General features: G+C 42.7%; 1 protein-coding gene across 32 annotated transcripts in view; it reads left to right on the plus strand.

The window, feature by feature from the left end:
- epb41l2 (erythrocyte membrane protein band 4.1 like 2) overlaps window positions 1-15,903 on the plus strand; it is a 322,484-nt gene that overhangs the window by 131,007 nt on the left and 175,574 nt on the right. For all 32 annotated transcript variants that reach the window (XM_072499174.1, XM_072499167.1, XM_072499169.1 and 29 more), the window contains one exon: window positions 11,457-11,977. In XM_072499174.1, coding sequence (XP_072355275.1) covers window positions 11,471-11,977 — 507 coding nt within the window. In that variant the 5' untranslated portion in view covers window positions 11,457-11,470. The remainder of the gene's footprint in view (window positions 1-11,456; window positions 11,978-15,903) is intronic.

Genomic DNA, 15,903 nt, shown 5'->3' on the forward strand with positions numbered 1-15,903 from the left:
AGAGGACAATGGATCTTGATTGAATCAGCCTGGATAAACAGGAGTATCCTACTTTTCCCTTTAACGATTTGGGGTCTGGATGGGACGATGGCCAGTTGTGGGCATGTGCCGATGACTCAATGCTCGCAGACCAATATAAAGGAAGGAACATCGGAACAGATCTTGAACGATAAGTTCCTCCCAGGCACAGTAATTGCAAGAAGTGACCGTGTTTCAAAACCCATATAAGACATTCACATAGTCTTATCCTAGCCTGGCCAGCCTCCTTCATTACATGCGGGTAATAACTAGAGCTCAGCTGTGAGTCTGAGTCCTACTTTGTTGAGGGAGAGAATTGTGAATAAAATTGTGTTAAACTGTGAACCTGTTTTCTCCTTTGTTCATCTCACAAATAAGGTTACCTGGGTAAACTTATGATTAAAAGACCCCACCCCAGCACCTCCACACAACCTCTGCACCCCACCACCCTCACACCATCCCTCCACTGCCCCAAACGGTGATCCAACCATGCGCATGTCTTGCATCTTAAAGGATCACCTACAGGGGGTCCTTCTGGTGCCCCTTACGACAACCCCAGGACACATTGAATGATGAGGTGGGTCCGGACAGCAAGCCGCCCAAACGCCAGCCTGTGACACCCCAGAGCACCAATTCGGTGACGCCACCTTTCTGTCACAGCTGACTTGAACACCCTCCACCATCCCAGAGACACTCCCCTCGGTTGAGCACACGTGCGGCGATACACCAGCCATGGAGCACAGGGACAATTCCATATCCCTCTGTGACTGGCTCAGGTGCGTCAGCACCTGGGCAATGTCATTGACACCCGCTGCCCTGGTACATGGGTGCCTTTGACTGGGCCTCCCTGACGTGTGTCTTGGTCACTGCGGATGCCACCCTTTCAGTGTTGAATTGGGTAGCACGCCCCTGACCCTGCAAGCGATTGGACTCCTCCAACTGCACCTGCAGGCACCTAATGGTTGCTGACTACTACATATGTAGTCCCTGGCTCTGCTTCTGCAATTTCAGCATCGAAGAGACCGCCCTTTCCAGAAGCCCGAGACCTGCCTGGATGGCAACTAGCCCCTGTGGTCGGGTTGCCCTCCGACCGCCCGCCCTGTCCAGGGTTCCTACCTCCACCTGACATACAGCCATGTGGCAGTGGGGTGGGGCACCCATACAGCCTGTTAAATGATATGCCAACGACATTTACTGGACTTGCGGTCCCTTAAGGCAGCAGAGTAGGTGGATACTTAAGAAGGAACTTGAGCAAGGAGTCAGGAGGGCTCGAAGGGGGTCACTAAAAGTCATTGGCAAATAGGGTTAAGGAAAATCCAAAGGCTTTTTACACATACATAAAAAGCGAGGGTTGGCCCACTGAAGGATAGGCAAGGGAATCCATGTGTGGAGCCAGAGGAAATGGGCGAGGTACTAAATGAATACTTTGCATCAGTATTCACCAAAGAGAAGGAATTGGTGGATGTTGAGTCTGGAGAAGTGTGTGTAGATAGCCTGGGTCACATTAAGATCCAAAAAGACGAGGTGTTGGGTGTCTTGAAAAATATTAAGGTAGATAAGTCCCCAGGGCCTGATGGGATCTACCCCAGAATACTGAAGAAGGCTAGAGAGGAAATTGCTGAGGCCTTGACAGAAATCTTTGGATCCTCACTGTCAGGTGATGTCCCGGAGGACTGGAGAATAGCCAATGTTGTTCCTTTGTTTAAGAAGGGTAGCAAGGATAATCCAGGGAACTACAGGCCGGTGAGCCTTACGTCAGTGGTCGGGAAATTACTGGAGAGAATTCTTCGAGACAGGATCTACTCCCATTTGGAAGCAAATGGACGTATTAGTGAGAGGCAGCATGGTTTTGTGAAGGGGAGGTCTTGTCTCACTAATTTGATCGAGTTTTTCGAAGAGGTGACAAAGATGATTGATGCAGGTAGGGCAGTGGATGTTGTCTATATGGACTTCAGTAAGGCCTTTGACAAGGCCCCTCATGGTAGACTAGTACAAAAGGTGAAGTCACACGGGATCAGGGGTGAGCTGGCAAGGTGGATACAGAACTGGCTAGGTCATAGAAGGCAGAGAGTAGCAATGGAAGGATGCCTTTCTAATTGGAGGGCTGTGAATAGTGGTGTTCCGCAGGGATCAGTGCTGAGACCGTTGCTGTTTGTAGTATATATAAATGATTTGGAGGAAAATGTAACTGGTCTGATTAGTAAGTTTGCAGACGACACAAAGGTTGGTGGAATTGCGGATAGCGATGAGGACTTTCAGAGGATACAGCAGGATTTAGATTGTTTGGAGACTTGGACGGAGAGATGGCAGATGGAGTTTAATCCGGACATATATGAGGTAATGCATTTTGGAAGGTCTAATGCAGGTAGGGAATATACAGTGAATGGTAGAACCCTCGAGTATTTAAAGTCAGAGAGATCTAGGTGTACAGGTCCACAGGTCACTGAAAGGGGCAACACACATGGAGAAGGTAGTCAAGAAGGCATACGGCATGCTTGCCTTCATTGGCCGGGGCATTGAGTATAAGAATTGGCAAGTCATGTTGCAGCTGTATAGAACCTTAGTTAGGCCACACTTGGAGTATCGTGTTCAATTCTGGTCGCCACACTACCAGAAGGATGTGGAGGCGTTTGAGAGAGTGCAGAAGAGATTTACCAGGATGTTGCCTGGTATGGAGGGCATTAGTTATGAGGAGTGGGTTAATAAACTCGGTTTGTTCTCACTGGAACGACGGAGGTTGAGGGGCGACCTGATAGAGGTCTACAAAATTATGAGGGGCGTAGACAGAGTGGATAGTCAGAGGCTTTTCCCCAGGGTAGAGGGGTCAATTACTAGTGGGCATAGGTTTAAGGTGAGAGGGGCAAGGTTTAGAGTAGATGTACGAGGCAAGTTTTTTACGCAGAGGGTAGTGGGTGCCTGGAACTCGCTACCGGAGGAGGTGGTAGAAGCAGGGACGATCGTGACATTTAAGGGGCATCTTGACAAATACATGAATAGGATGAGAATAGAGGGATACGGACCCAGGAAGTGTAGAAGATTGTAGTTTAGTCGGGCAGCATGGTCGGCACGGGCTTGGAGGGCTGAAGGGCCTGTTCCTGTGCTATACCTTTCTTTGTTCTTTGATCTTTGATACAGTGATTCAGAAGGCATATGGCATACTTGCCTTTATTAGCTGAGGCAAAAAGTTCAAGAGCATGGGAGACTGAATAATAGCGAAGGTAAGAGCCCATGAGATCTAAGGAAATTTGACAAATTGGATTCAGAATTGGCTGAGTGGCAGGAAGCAAGGGTGTTCTGACAGGAAACCTATCACCAGTGGGGTCCTGCAGGGATCATTTTTGGGGCCCTTGCAGTCTGTGGTTTATATAAATGATTCAGCCATAAAAGTCAGAAGGTTGATCAGTAAGTTTGTGGATGATACGAAAACTGGTGGGGTGGTAAATAGTTAGGAGGATAGCTTTAGATTACAGGAGGATATATACAAGCTGCTCAGATGGGCTGATCAGTGAAAAATGGAATTCAGTCCGGATAAGTGTGAGGTGATGCACTTGGGCAGGACAAACAAGGAAAAGGAATACATGATAAACGACAGGACCCTGGAAGCACCGAGGATCTTGATGTGCATGTACACTGGCCCCTTAAGGTAGCAGGAAGGTAGACACTGGTTGAGAAGGCATATGGTATACTTTCCTTTATTTGATAAAAAATAGAGTTTAAGAGCAGGGAGATTATGTTGGAAATGTGTAAAACATTGGTTAGGCCATAGCTAGATAATTGTGTGCAGTTCTGGAATCCACATTAGGGGAGGGATGTGATAGCACTGGAAAGGGTGAGAGGAGATTTACTAGGATGTTGCCTGGACTGGAGAGTTTTAACTGTGAAGAGAGATTGGATAGACTGGGGTTGTTTTCCTTGGAGCAGAGGAGACTGAGGGGGGGGGGACATGATTGAGATGTAGAAAATTATGATGGGCATAGATAGATTAGACAGGAAGAAGCTTTTCCCCTTGGCAGAGGGATCAGTGATCCGAGGGCTTGGTTTAAGGCAAGGGGCAGGAGGTTTAGAGGGGATGTGAGGGCAAACGTTTGCATCCAGTGGGTGGTTGGAGTCTGGAACTCACTGCCTGAAAGGGTGGCGGAGGCAGAGATCCTCATAACATTTAAGTATCTAGATGTGCGCTTGCGATGCCAAGGCCCTATGGGGCCAAGAGCTGGATAATGGGATTAGAATGTTAGACGTTTTATTTGCTGTGAAATGAAGAGTCTAAAGTTCTTGTTCCTTTTCACCAAACACCATTTATTTCACTTCCACAGCCTCTGCACAAAACTCTTAACAACACACCACCTGCCAGAGGCCACCTGAAGCCCCTTTACATATCAGTGTCAATTAATGGATACTTAACATAAATGAGACAACTAATTGCAATGTCTCTTAACCCATTACTTAACATAGAATAGTTAGGTGGTTGTTTTTGACCGGTGCAGACATGATGGACTGAAGTGCCTCGACTGAGATGTAGATCTCTATGACTGCAAAATATTCAATTTACAGTTCCAGTGAAAACCACAGGACATAAGGAAACAAGATTCACAATGTTGCAAGCTTACTGATGGAATGAAATTAAAGCCTATGGTAATTTTCAAATGTAAAACGATGCTGAAATCAAGTTTCCCGAGCACCTTTTGTGCCTGTCCATGACAATGGTTCAATGGATAAGGATAAAGTGGAATTGTGAATTGACAACTTGTGGGATAGTTGTCCCGTTGGCAAAGAATACAGCTTATCAGTGTGGGGCATATTATGAGATCAAGTGAACACTTGCGAAGCAATAGCACCCAAATTGCACCTATATCAGAAGATCTAACATTCGTAGCTCAACCTTTGGCTGTGTGCTTTAACAAGCCATTCACCTTCATACTGTCCATTGATTAAAATCTATTTGTATAACAAATTCATGTGCTCAATGTTCAATGAGGTGTCCTACATTTTATGTCAGACTGTGGGATAAATGAAAGTGCTTATACAATGTTGAAGCATACAAACTTAAATATAGGGCTTTAAGATGTTTTCAGACAGCTTTATTCTTTCGTTCCTCTTTACAATCAGATGAGCCAAATGCGCGCACACCTTCCCTGTTGAACACCCTTGCCTTAAAAATGCACTTGATGTTTTGCGTGCTTTCCTCCATTAAAACATGGGATGCTATTAATGCACAAACTGTCATCCGATTGTTCAAATATCCTGGATGGAGAAGAAGATGATTTATTGATTCTGAAATTGGAAGTGCCACATCTCAAAGAATGGAATGTTTATTATGATTCCATATGCAAAGTGACTCCTTGAATTTTATTAACTCTTTGTGTTAGATGCCGAGGACAATGATTTTGGCAGTTTTTAAAACGTTTTGATTGTGGTTAAAAGTGTGGTTAAAAGTATTCCTGTAGAATTATTAACTATAAAACATGTCATGGTGTTATGTTTTGTTTTTTCAAAATGGCGACTACCGACACTGGCAGTTCATGTTTTATACTCGGCATATAAATTGACCTAATTTTTGGAAAGATTCGAAGGTTGAATATATATCAAAGGTATTTAAAGGCAGCTACTGAATGGCAATGTTACAAGCATTATAGTTCTATTGTGCTGCTATTATTGTGCCATATTCCCTCAGACTTTGAAAGAACCAAACTAATTTTGGGGTTTTGTTAAAACATGTTCCCGAATTTTATAAATTGACATCTGTTTAGTTCAAAAGCTAGGCTTCACTTGGAGCGGTGCTTGGGAGCATTATCCTTGAGTGAGCTGAAATCTCATCTGAAAGCTGAGATGAACCTGGCATCCCACAGTCACTTGCACACACTGTTCATTGATTAAAAATCTGTCTGTATGTCTTACAACAGAAGAATTTGCTCAATGTTCAATGAAGCATGCTATGTTTTGCGTAGGGCTGTGGGATTAATGAAAGTGGTGAAGCAGACCATCTTGATAATAGGGCATCAAGCACATGTAGCTTTAGGAAAATGTTTTGAGGCAGCTTTGTTCTTTCGTTCCTGTTTATGATTACCACAAATGCACATCAGTCTTCTCTTTGACCACCCTTGCCTTGAAAATAAGGATGCTTCTACAAGAGGCACATTGGATATTGTGGACTTTTTTTAAAACAAGTCAATCTTTGCCAAAATCCTATTGTCAGCACTAACAAGGTTCTTAAAATTGATTTACATAAATACTAAACAGAACACTAAAATATGTTCCCTGAATTATTTGCAAATATAATATGTTGAGAGAAAAAGATTGTTATCCTATTGCCTCGATCTTCCCCTTTGCATACACCTACAGACTAAAATAATTACTCTAAATTTGTATGTTGCTCCAGCAATCTGCAAACAATATGAAGATCCTGCTTTTTCTGCCTATGTAGGTGTTGCCAGCCAAGTTGACACTATTTCAAGACAGTTTTTATCTCAAATGTGCTGTAGGAATGCAAGTCATAGAGGTTTACAGCATGGAAACAGGCCCTTCGGCCCAACTTGTTCATGCCGCCTACTTTTTACCACTAAGCTAGTTCCAATTGCCCGCATTTGGCCCATACCCTCTATACACATCTTACCCGTATAACTGTATAAATGCTTATTAAAAGACAAAATTGTACCCGCCTCTTACTACTGCTTCTTGCAGCTCGTGATTGTGAAAATACCACAAGTACATGTAGCTCCCAGCAACCTGGGAGTGCCACTGAGGAGGTTATGACATGGCTCCTGTTCTGTTGGAAAACCTGTGGCACTCTAATAATTCTCCTGTACAACATAGCCACTGCAACTCCTGCAGAAAAACTAGTAGAGTGAACCTGCTGGCTTTCTTACTCCACTTCATAATGGGAAATTTCCCGGAACAACTTGGAGTTTCACATAGGAAAGAAGTTGGCAGACTGGGTTAATTCTCCACCAGGTCTAAATTATGGCTTTCAACGCTACCCAACACAACCCATACTGTTGTCTTCAGATTAGGGACTACCTTGAACCAATGATACACTTGGGAAAACTCCTACACTGAAACTTTGGAGAATGCCAGTTAAAAGCATCATAGTCCTGGACAAAGATCTTGGACCAATCCTTCCCAAATTTTTTCCCACTGGTTGTGGGGCTTCACAATGCTATGACCCCCTCTGCCCCCCCAGCCACTTGAGAAGGGAGGGAGTGGGGATGGGAGGACAGTTTTCAAGAGTTCTTCAAAATATTTTTAGTAGCTTATGTTTTTGGTTGCTCAGGCCTTGGGAATCAATCTTTTAGGCCATGTCCACCATTTAAAAAATAAAGTGAGGATTTAAAGGGACCTTTAAGCTATTAGCAGTCAGTTGGAGCTCCATGGCAGCCATTGCTGCTGCAGATCTTGTGATTCCCTATTTGGGAAGCCCTGTCTTCGGGTACCCTGGGTTTGAATATTCTGTATGTTATAGAAAGGTTGATTCGCAGATAATGAGTAACTTGATCAAAGGTGAATTTGTTTGAAATGTTCTAATTTAATCTTGTAACGATGGAGCACATGTAACCACATGGACCATGTGGCACATGGAGCACATGGACCACTGGATAAGTGGGGCTTGTTCAAGGATCAGCTACTGCGTGTTCTTGATAAGTACGTACCGGTCAGGCAGGGAGGAAGGCGTCGAGCGAGGGAACCGTGGTTTACCAAGGAAGTGGAATCTCTTGTTAAGAGGAAGAAGGAGGCCTATGTGAAGATGAGGTGTGAAGTTTCGGTTGGGGCGATGGAGAGTTACAAGGTAGCGAGGAAGGATCTAAAGAGAGAGCTAAGACGAGCAAGGAGGGGACATGAGAAGTATTTGGCAGGAAGGATCAAGGAAAACCCAAAAGCTTTCTATAGGTATGTCAGGAATAAGCGAATGACTAGGGAAAGAGTAGGACCAGTCAAGGACAGGGATGGGAAATTGTGTGTGGAGTCTGAAGAGATAGGCGAGATACTAAATGAATATTTTTCGTCAGTATTCACTCCGGAAAAAGATAATGTTGTGGAGGAGAATGCTGAGCCCCAGGCTAATAGAATAGATGGCATTGAGGTACGTAAGGAAGAGGTGTTGGCAATTCTGGACAGGCTGAAAATAGATAAGTCCCCGGGACCTGATGGGATTTATCCTAGGATTCTCTGGGAGGCCAGGGAAGAGATTGCTGGACCTTTGGCTTTGATTTTTATGTCATCATTGGCTACAGGAATAGTGCCAGAGGACTGGAGGATAGCAAATGTGGTCCCTTTGTTCAAAAAGGGGAGCAGAGACAACCCCGGCAACTATAGACCGGTGAGCCTCACGTCTGTAGTGGGTAAAGTCTTGGAGGAGATTATAAGAGACAAGATTTATAATCATCTAGATAGGAATAATATGATCAGGGGTAGTCAGCATGGCTTTGTGAAGGGTAGGTCATGCCTCACAAACCTTATTGAGTTCTTTGAGAAGGTGACTGAACAGGTAGACGAGGGTAGAGCAGTTGATGTGGTGTATATGGATTTCAGCAAAGCGTTTGATAAGGTTCCCCACGGTAGGCTATTGCAGAAAATACGGAGGCTGGGGATTGAGGGTGATTTAGAGATGTGGATCAGAAATTGGCTAGCTGAAAGAAGACAGAGGGTGGTGGTTGATGGGAAATGTTCAGAATGGAGTACAGTCACAAGTGGAGTACCACAAGGATCTGTTCTGGGGCCGTTGCTGTTTGTCATTTTTATCAATGACCTAGAGGAAGGTGCAGAAGGGTGGGTGAGTAAATTTGCAGACGATACTAAAGTCGGTGGTGTTGTCGATAGTGTGGAAGGATGTAGCAGGTTACAGAGGGATATAGATAAGCTGCAGAGCTGGGCTGAGAGGTGGCAAATGGAGTTTAATGTAGAGAAGTGTGAGGTGATTCACTTTGGAAGGAATAACAGGAATGCGGAATATTTGGCTAATGGTAAAGTTCTTGAAAGTGTGGCTGAGCAGAGGGATCTAGGTGTCCATGTACATAGATCCCTGAAAGTTGCCACCCAGGTTGATAGGGTTGTGAAGAAGGCCTATGGAGTGTTGGCCTTTATTGGTAGAGGGATTGAGTTCCGGAGTCGGGAGGTCATGTTGCAGCTGTACAGAACTCTGGTACGGCCGCATTTGGAGTATTGCGTACAGTTCTGGTCACCGCATTATAGGAAGGACGTGGAGGCTTTGGAGTGGGTGCAGAGGAGATTTACCAGGATGTTGCCTGGTATGGAGGGAAAATCTTATGAGGAAAGGCTGATGGACTTGAGGTTGTTTTCGTTGGAGAGAAGAAGGTTAAGAGGAGACTTAATTGAGGCATACAAAATGATCAGGGGCTTGGATAGGGTGGACAGTGAGAGCCTTCTCCTGCGGATGGAAATGGCTGGCATGAGGGGACATAACTTTAAACTGAGGGGTAATAGATATAGGACAGAGGTCAGAGGTAGGTTCTTTACGCAAAGAGTAGTGAGGCCGTGGAATGCCCTACCTGCTACAGTAGTGAACTCGCCAACATTGAGGGCATTTAAAAGTTTATTGGATAAACATATGGATGATAATGGCATAGTGTAGGTTAGATGGCTTTTGTTTCGGTGCAACATAGTGGGCTGAAGGGCCTGTACTGCGCTGTATTGTTCTATGTTCTATGTAAGCCACGTCAGGCATACAGCAGTTCCACCAAAATGTTAGTTGACTACCCAGTTTCCTATTTGGACTGCAGCAGAAACCAGGATGACAAAATACTCTTGGTATTAGAGTTTCTATGACAGGAGCTGGAAAACAACATTGTGTCTTCAGAATTATCAATGTGGCATGCAGGATGTACGTTTTTGTATTCCCTGATGGAATAGTTTTGTAATCCATTTCAGTCATCAGAGGCATGAGATCGAGGTTTTATTGAGTACCTATGTTCTTGCATAACATCATGCAGACATTGTTTTGACTACATCGTCCACAATGCCCTTGCGTGTGGCTATTAGATCAATAATTTGGATCATAGTGTTGTGCAGTCGTGCCTGGCTTAAAATGACTTGATAAAGCTGAATACATGATGGAAGTGCTATTCGGACTGAAATGTTTAGGGAAACTGGTCGAAAATACCCTACTGTTATGGACATGGTCAGGAGTGAACTGAAACCCCTGTATCTTTTCCCTTATTTTCAATAATCAGTGTATATTCACTTATTTGCCCCTAAAATCGAAACGCAATGCCAGCCACTGAGTGCGAATATCTCACACACCTGTTCGAGAAAAAGTACGTTCGAATAGCAAACTTTTATAAGTTATAAAGGAATAGTTCATGTATGTTACAGGTGAGTAACCTTTGTGGGCCTGGTAAAGAAAAGAGTCATCACCACTCATGAATTGTAGTTGAATTCAAACAGCTAAAGTTGAATATCAGGATAATTCCAGATTACCTCAAAAGAGATGAATGTTCAGGTCATGAAGTTAGGTACTTATGGTTTTCATATCAGGAGGTCAAATTGCTTTACAAGTGAACTTAGATTTAGGAATTATGCTGGGAAGTTACATACTCGAGATTCCTAAAGGCAAATATGACGGTCTTTTCCTGCAGTTGCTGTTTTTTTTGCAGTCCCCTGCAGAGTACCAGGTCTTTCTGGATCTTCAGATAATAGTAACCAGTTTCATTAACATGCTATTTTTCACCCGGAATGGCTTCAAACTGAAAACCATTTCTGTACTATTGATATAGAATGACGGGTTGTCACACCCACTTGTAGATAACAAGCTTTGCTGAATTGCGAACTTGGAGTCCACAGAATCTTGATGTCCATTGATTCTGAGTAAACTACAAACAATGGCATGTATGAATTCGACAGAGGGGTGTTATCTGGGAATGTCCATGGAAGGGGGTGTTCCCCACCTAGAGTGATTTAAAGCGGACTTTCCCGGAAGCTTTCTATGGTCTGTGTTGAATTTGCAATAGTCATCTGATCCTTGGCAGTTGTCTTGTCCACTTAAAAGTTTCAGAAGCTTCTGTACGAACACCATCCAAGTTTAAAGTGATGACAGGGTCATGCCTTCACTGTGCATAACCATACTAATTTGAAACAAATTCACTAAACTTTGACTTTCTGTCGCACCTCTTCTGCCTCCCTGTGAGGAAGTGCTTTATGTATTTGGCTGGGATTAGAAGCACATTATATAGCTTCGATGGGAGAACTATCTTTTTGTATGAGTGCTTTTTAACTAGTAGCCTTGAATTTGGGATTTATTGAATGTGCAAGCAAGGCTCAAACTTGAAATTAAATCTAAAGACTCCAAATTGTAAATGCTTTTAAGAAAATGATTGAAATTTTGTTCTGTTTTAAATGGATCAATTGAGTTTTAATTTGGTGCAAAATTGTGATTTTTCTGAAATCATTATTGTAACTTAATGGGAAATTATACTGTTTTTAAATTCCAGTTTAAGTTTTGATCATGACGACTGAAGTTGGATCTGTAATTGATGTAAAGGAAGAGCCAGAACAAAATGAGCAGAATCATTATGAAACCGCAGATTCTGAAGAGCCTGCCAGTATAAATCAAGAACAACAGCGTGATATCAAGGAAGGTGAAGAGCCAATATGTGCAGACCAGCCTCTGAAAGAACGAGAATTAAATTCTCCAACTTCAAGTACAAGTACCCAAGCTAGCCCTTCTAATGGCGATAAAAAGGAGCAGTCAGGTGGTAAAGGACTGTCACGTTTTTTACCTGGATGGCTTAAAAAGCAAAAACCATTTCTCCAGGTGGAGACTACAGAAGAGAAGGACGTTGAGAAGGATGTTCAAGATCAAGCTGAAGATAAGGATCCAGCAGAGAAAAAACAGCCAGAGCTGGTAAAGACTACATCAGAAAATGAAGTGGAAAAAGTGGAGAAGGTGGAAGAACAGACTAAGATAGATGAACTGAGGGAGCAGCATTCAGCTAACATTACAGAGATACAGGTACAGTAAATGCTATATTATTGCACATCATCAAATTTTACTACCGATTTTAATATAACGATTTTACTACCGGCTTTAATGTCACCAGTCCCATGCCAACTGTAATCTCTTACACCCATTCTAAAAATTTCATTTCTTAATGAAAATATAAATTCTGCAACATGATAATGAAGGATGATTATATCAGTATATTGCTCAATGTAATGTAAATTGAGAGAACGTCTCCAAATTCTGTAAATCTCAATGAAGAATGGAAATGCTGAACATACACAGCAGTTCCCTGTAACATCTGAAAAGTGTCATGAGAGTACCTTTAAGAAATGGGTGTTTAATAAATGTACCTTTAAGAAATGGGTGTTTATCAGTGATGTGAGAGTGTGGGTGGAGCTGGGCTGGCTGTCAGCTTTTTACTTTCGTTTTAGGCTGTTTGCTGCAGGGTGCGTTTTAGTTTTGTTTTCCGTGTTGGAACTGAAGCCAGACCAAGCAGGTACTGCTGTGTTCTCTGCCATCAAAAGACTATCTCTTGATCATTTGGTGAATTCAGAATTATAAATGTTTTCAGTAGTGACTTTAACCTGATGTGCTTCTGTTAAAGGTTATGTTTTTTGTAAGTCTTCTGGATGTTAAAAGGACAGCGTAAGCATTACTTGAGTTCATAGAATAAACATTGTTTTGCTTTAAAAAATACTTTTCCATTTCTGCTGTACCACACCTGTAGAGTGGGCCGTGTGCTCCCCATACCACAATCTATTAAAAGTTGTGGGTCAGGTGAACTCCATGATACACTTTGGGGTTCTCTAAACCCTGGCCCATAACAAAAGGAAAAAGGCATTTCAATATTTTAGTAGCCAAATTATTTTAATTTGGAAAAACTAATCTTTCAAATGCTGATGGACCTGCTTTTTATTTCCAATGTTTATGTAAACGTTCAATGAAAATGATATGCTGTTCTGAATTGCTCTGAGTAATTTAAAATTGTGCAGGTAAACATTTTTCCAAACAACTCCATGTATGAGTGTCAAACTTAGTGCACCAGCAGATAAGGCCAGAGTTCACATAAATGGAAAAGAGACATAATTTAAAGACTGTAACTGAGTGAGCATAACTTTGGTAACAAATTGGATGAATTAATAGCACAAATAAAAACGCTTATGTGTGAGGGCGATGCGATGGCACAGCTGCCTCACAGCGCTGAGGACTTGGGGTTCGATCTGGCCTCAGGTCACTGTCTGTGTGGAGTTTGCACATTCTCCCAGTGTCTGCGTGGGTCTCGCCCCCATAACCGAAAAAGATGTGCAGGGTAGGTGAATTGGCTATACTAAAATTGCCACTTAATTGGGGGGAAAAAATGTAAATTTACTCAAGTTTAAAAAAAAAAAAAAAAAAAACATTTTTTTAAATGCTTGTGTGACCCCATAGCAGTTTGTGAGATATGTGGTTACAAGGCGACCAAGGCTAGGAACTAAACATCCAAGGGCATTTGACATTGTGGAGGAACAGAAGTAGGAAAAGATGGTGGGGTAGCTCTGTTAGTTAAGGATGGCATTGGTGCAGTAGTGAAAGATTACCTTGGTTCAGATGATCAAGGTATAGAATTAGTTTGGATAGAGTTAAGAAATAGCTGAGGTAAGAAGTCACTTGTAGAAGGAGGTCACAGGTCTCTTAAGAGAAACTCCACTATGGTAATAATAATCTTTATTATTGTCACAAGTAGGCTTACATTAACACTGCAATGAAGTTACTGTGGAAAATCCCCTACTCGCCACACTCCGCCTGTTTGGGTACATTCGGGGAGATTCTGAATGTCCAATAAGACCACGTCTTTGTGGACTTGTGGGATGAAACTGGAGCACCCGTGGAAACCCACACAGACAAGGGGAGAACCTGTAAACTCCGCACAGAATTGAATCCAGGACGCTGGTGCTGTGAAGCAACAGTGCTAACCACTGTGCTACTGGGCAGAGTATACAGGAATAAATAATGGGGGGCTTCAAAGAAAACTACCACAATAATCATGGATGATTTTAATCTTCATTGCACAAAACAGAATGCCTGGAAAATGTGTTCATAGAGTGTATTTGGTACAATTTTATAAAGAGCATGTTCTCATGCCATCGAGGGAACAGGCTATTCTAGACCTAGTAATGTGCAATAGAACAGGATTGGTCATTGACCTCATAGTTAAATAATCTCTTGGCAATTGTGATCAATACACGATAGAATTCACATTCATCTTTCATGAGGAAAATGCTCCAATCTATTATTAAGGAGGCTATATCGGGGTACTGAGACAATCTCAACGCAATCGGGCGGAGCTGGCATGGTTTTGTGAAAGGGAAATAATGTTTGACGAGTTATTTGTAAATGTAACAAGCAAGGTGGATAAACGTGTACCTGTAAATGAGATACAGTTGGATTTTAAAAAGGTAGTTAATGTTACGACACAAAGTGACATATTAGTATGGAATAGAGGATTGGTTAGTTTACAAGAAACTGGGGATAAATGGGTCATTCTGGATTGGCAAGCTGTAACCAGTGGAGTGCACATAGACCAGTGCTAGGGCCTCAACTATTTACAATCTATATCATGACTTAAATGAAGGGACCAAATATTTGGTAGCTAAATATGCTGATGGCACAAAGATGGGCAAAAAAATGAGTTGGCTGCAAAAGGATTTAGATAGGTCAAGTGAATGTGCATCACTTTGGTAGATGGAGTACAAACCACTTGCCCACTTTGACAGGAAGAATAGAAAGGCAGTATAATATTTAAATGGACAGAAACTTCAGAAATCTATGGTACAGAAGGACCTGGTTGTCCTGGTACAGGAATCTCAAAAACGTTAGTCTGCAGATACAGAAAGTGATTCGGAAGGCGAATAGAATGTTGGTGTTTATTGCAAGGGAAATCTAGTATAAAAGTAGGGAAGTGTTGCTACAACTGTACAGGGTCTTAGACTGTATCTGGAGTACTGTGTATAGTTGTAGTCTCCTTTTTTAAGAAAGTATATAATTACCTTTGAAGCAGTTAAGAGAATGTTTACTCTTTCATGGGATGAAGGGGCTATCTTATGAGAAACAATTGAACAGGTTGTGTGTGGCAACCTTACATGGTGACACAGTGGTTAACACTGCTGACTCACAGCGCCAGAGACCCAGGTTCAATTCCGGCTTTGGGTGACTGTCTGTCTGGAGTTTGCACTTTCTCCCCATGTCTGCGTGGGTTTCCTCCGGGTGATCCGGTTTCTTCCCACAGTTCAAAGATGTGCAGGTTAGGTGGTTTGACCATGATAAAATTGCCCCTTAGTATCCAGGATTGCAGGTAGGTGGGGTTGTGGGAATAGGGCAGGGAGTGGACCGAGATGGGGTGCTCTTTCAGAGGGTCAATGCAGATTCAATGGGCCAAATGGCCTCCTTCTGCACTGTAGCGGTTCGATGATTCTATGGCAAGAGATATAAATAAAAACTGAAATGATCCACGATCTGTATGGGAACTACAGTGTCACATCCTTGATCAAAGATTTGGAATGGGAATCAACTACAGCCAATGAGGGAGAAAAGTAGACTTGACCATGTTCCATAAATTATGGAATGGACTGTGGGAATTGACAGAAACAAGTGGCTGCTGTCTGGCAGTGACAGAAGATGAGGAAGCCATCCATGCAAAATTACGAAAACCATTTGTTTCCACAACTGTGTATCAGCAATCTTTCTTCCCAAGGACACGCACAACAGAATAAGCTGCCAAAGGAAATATTCACAGCCCCATCACTTGAAACCTTCAAGATCATCTTTAGATTATTATCATTTCAAAGTTTTAATTATCAGGGCTACCACCTCAGCAAGTCATGACTTGTTCGCTATCGCTGCCAGACTGCAGATATTAGTCTGCGATGCCGATACAGCTAAAGCAGGAACAAAAGGAT

Source organism: Scyliorhinus torazame, chromosome 4 (genome assembly GCF_047496885.1).
Source record: "Scyliorhinus torazame isolate Kashiwa2021f chromosome 4, sScyTor2.1, whole genome shotgun sequence".
Classification (NCBI taxonomy): domain Eukaryota; kingdom Metazoa; phylum Chordata; class Chondrichthyes; order Carcharhiniformes; family Scyliorhinidae; genus Scyliorhinus; species Scyliorhinus torazame.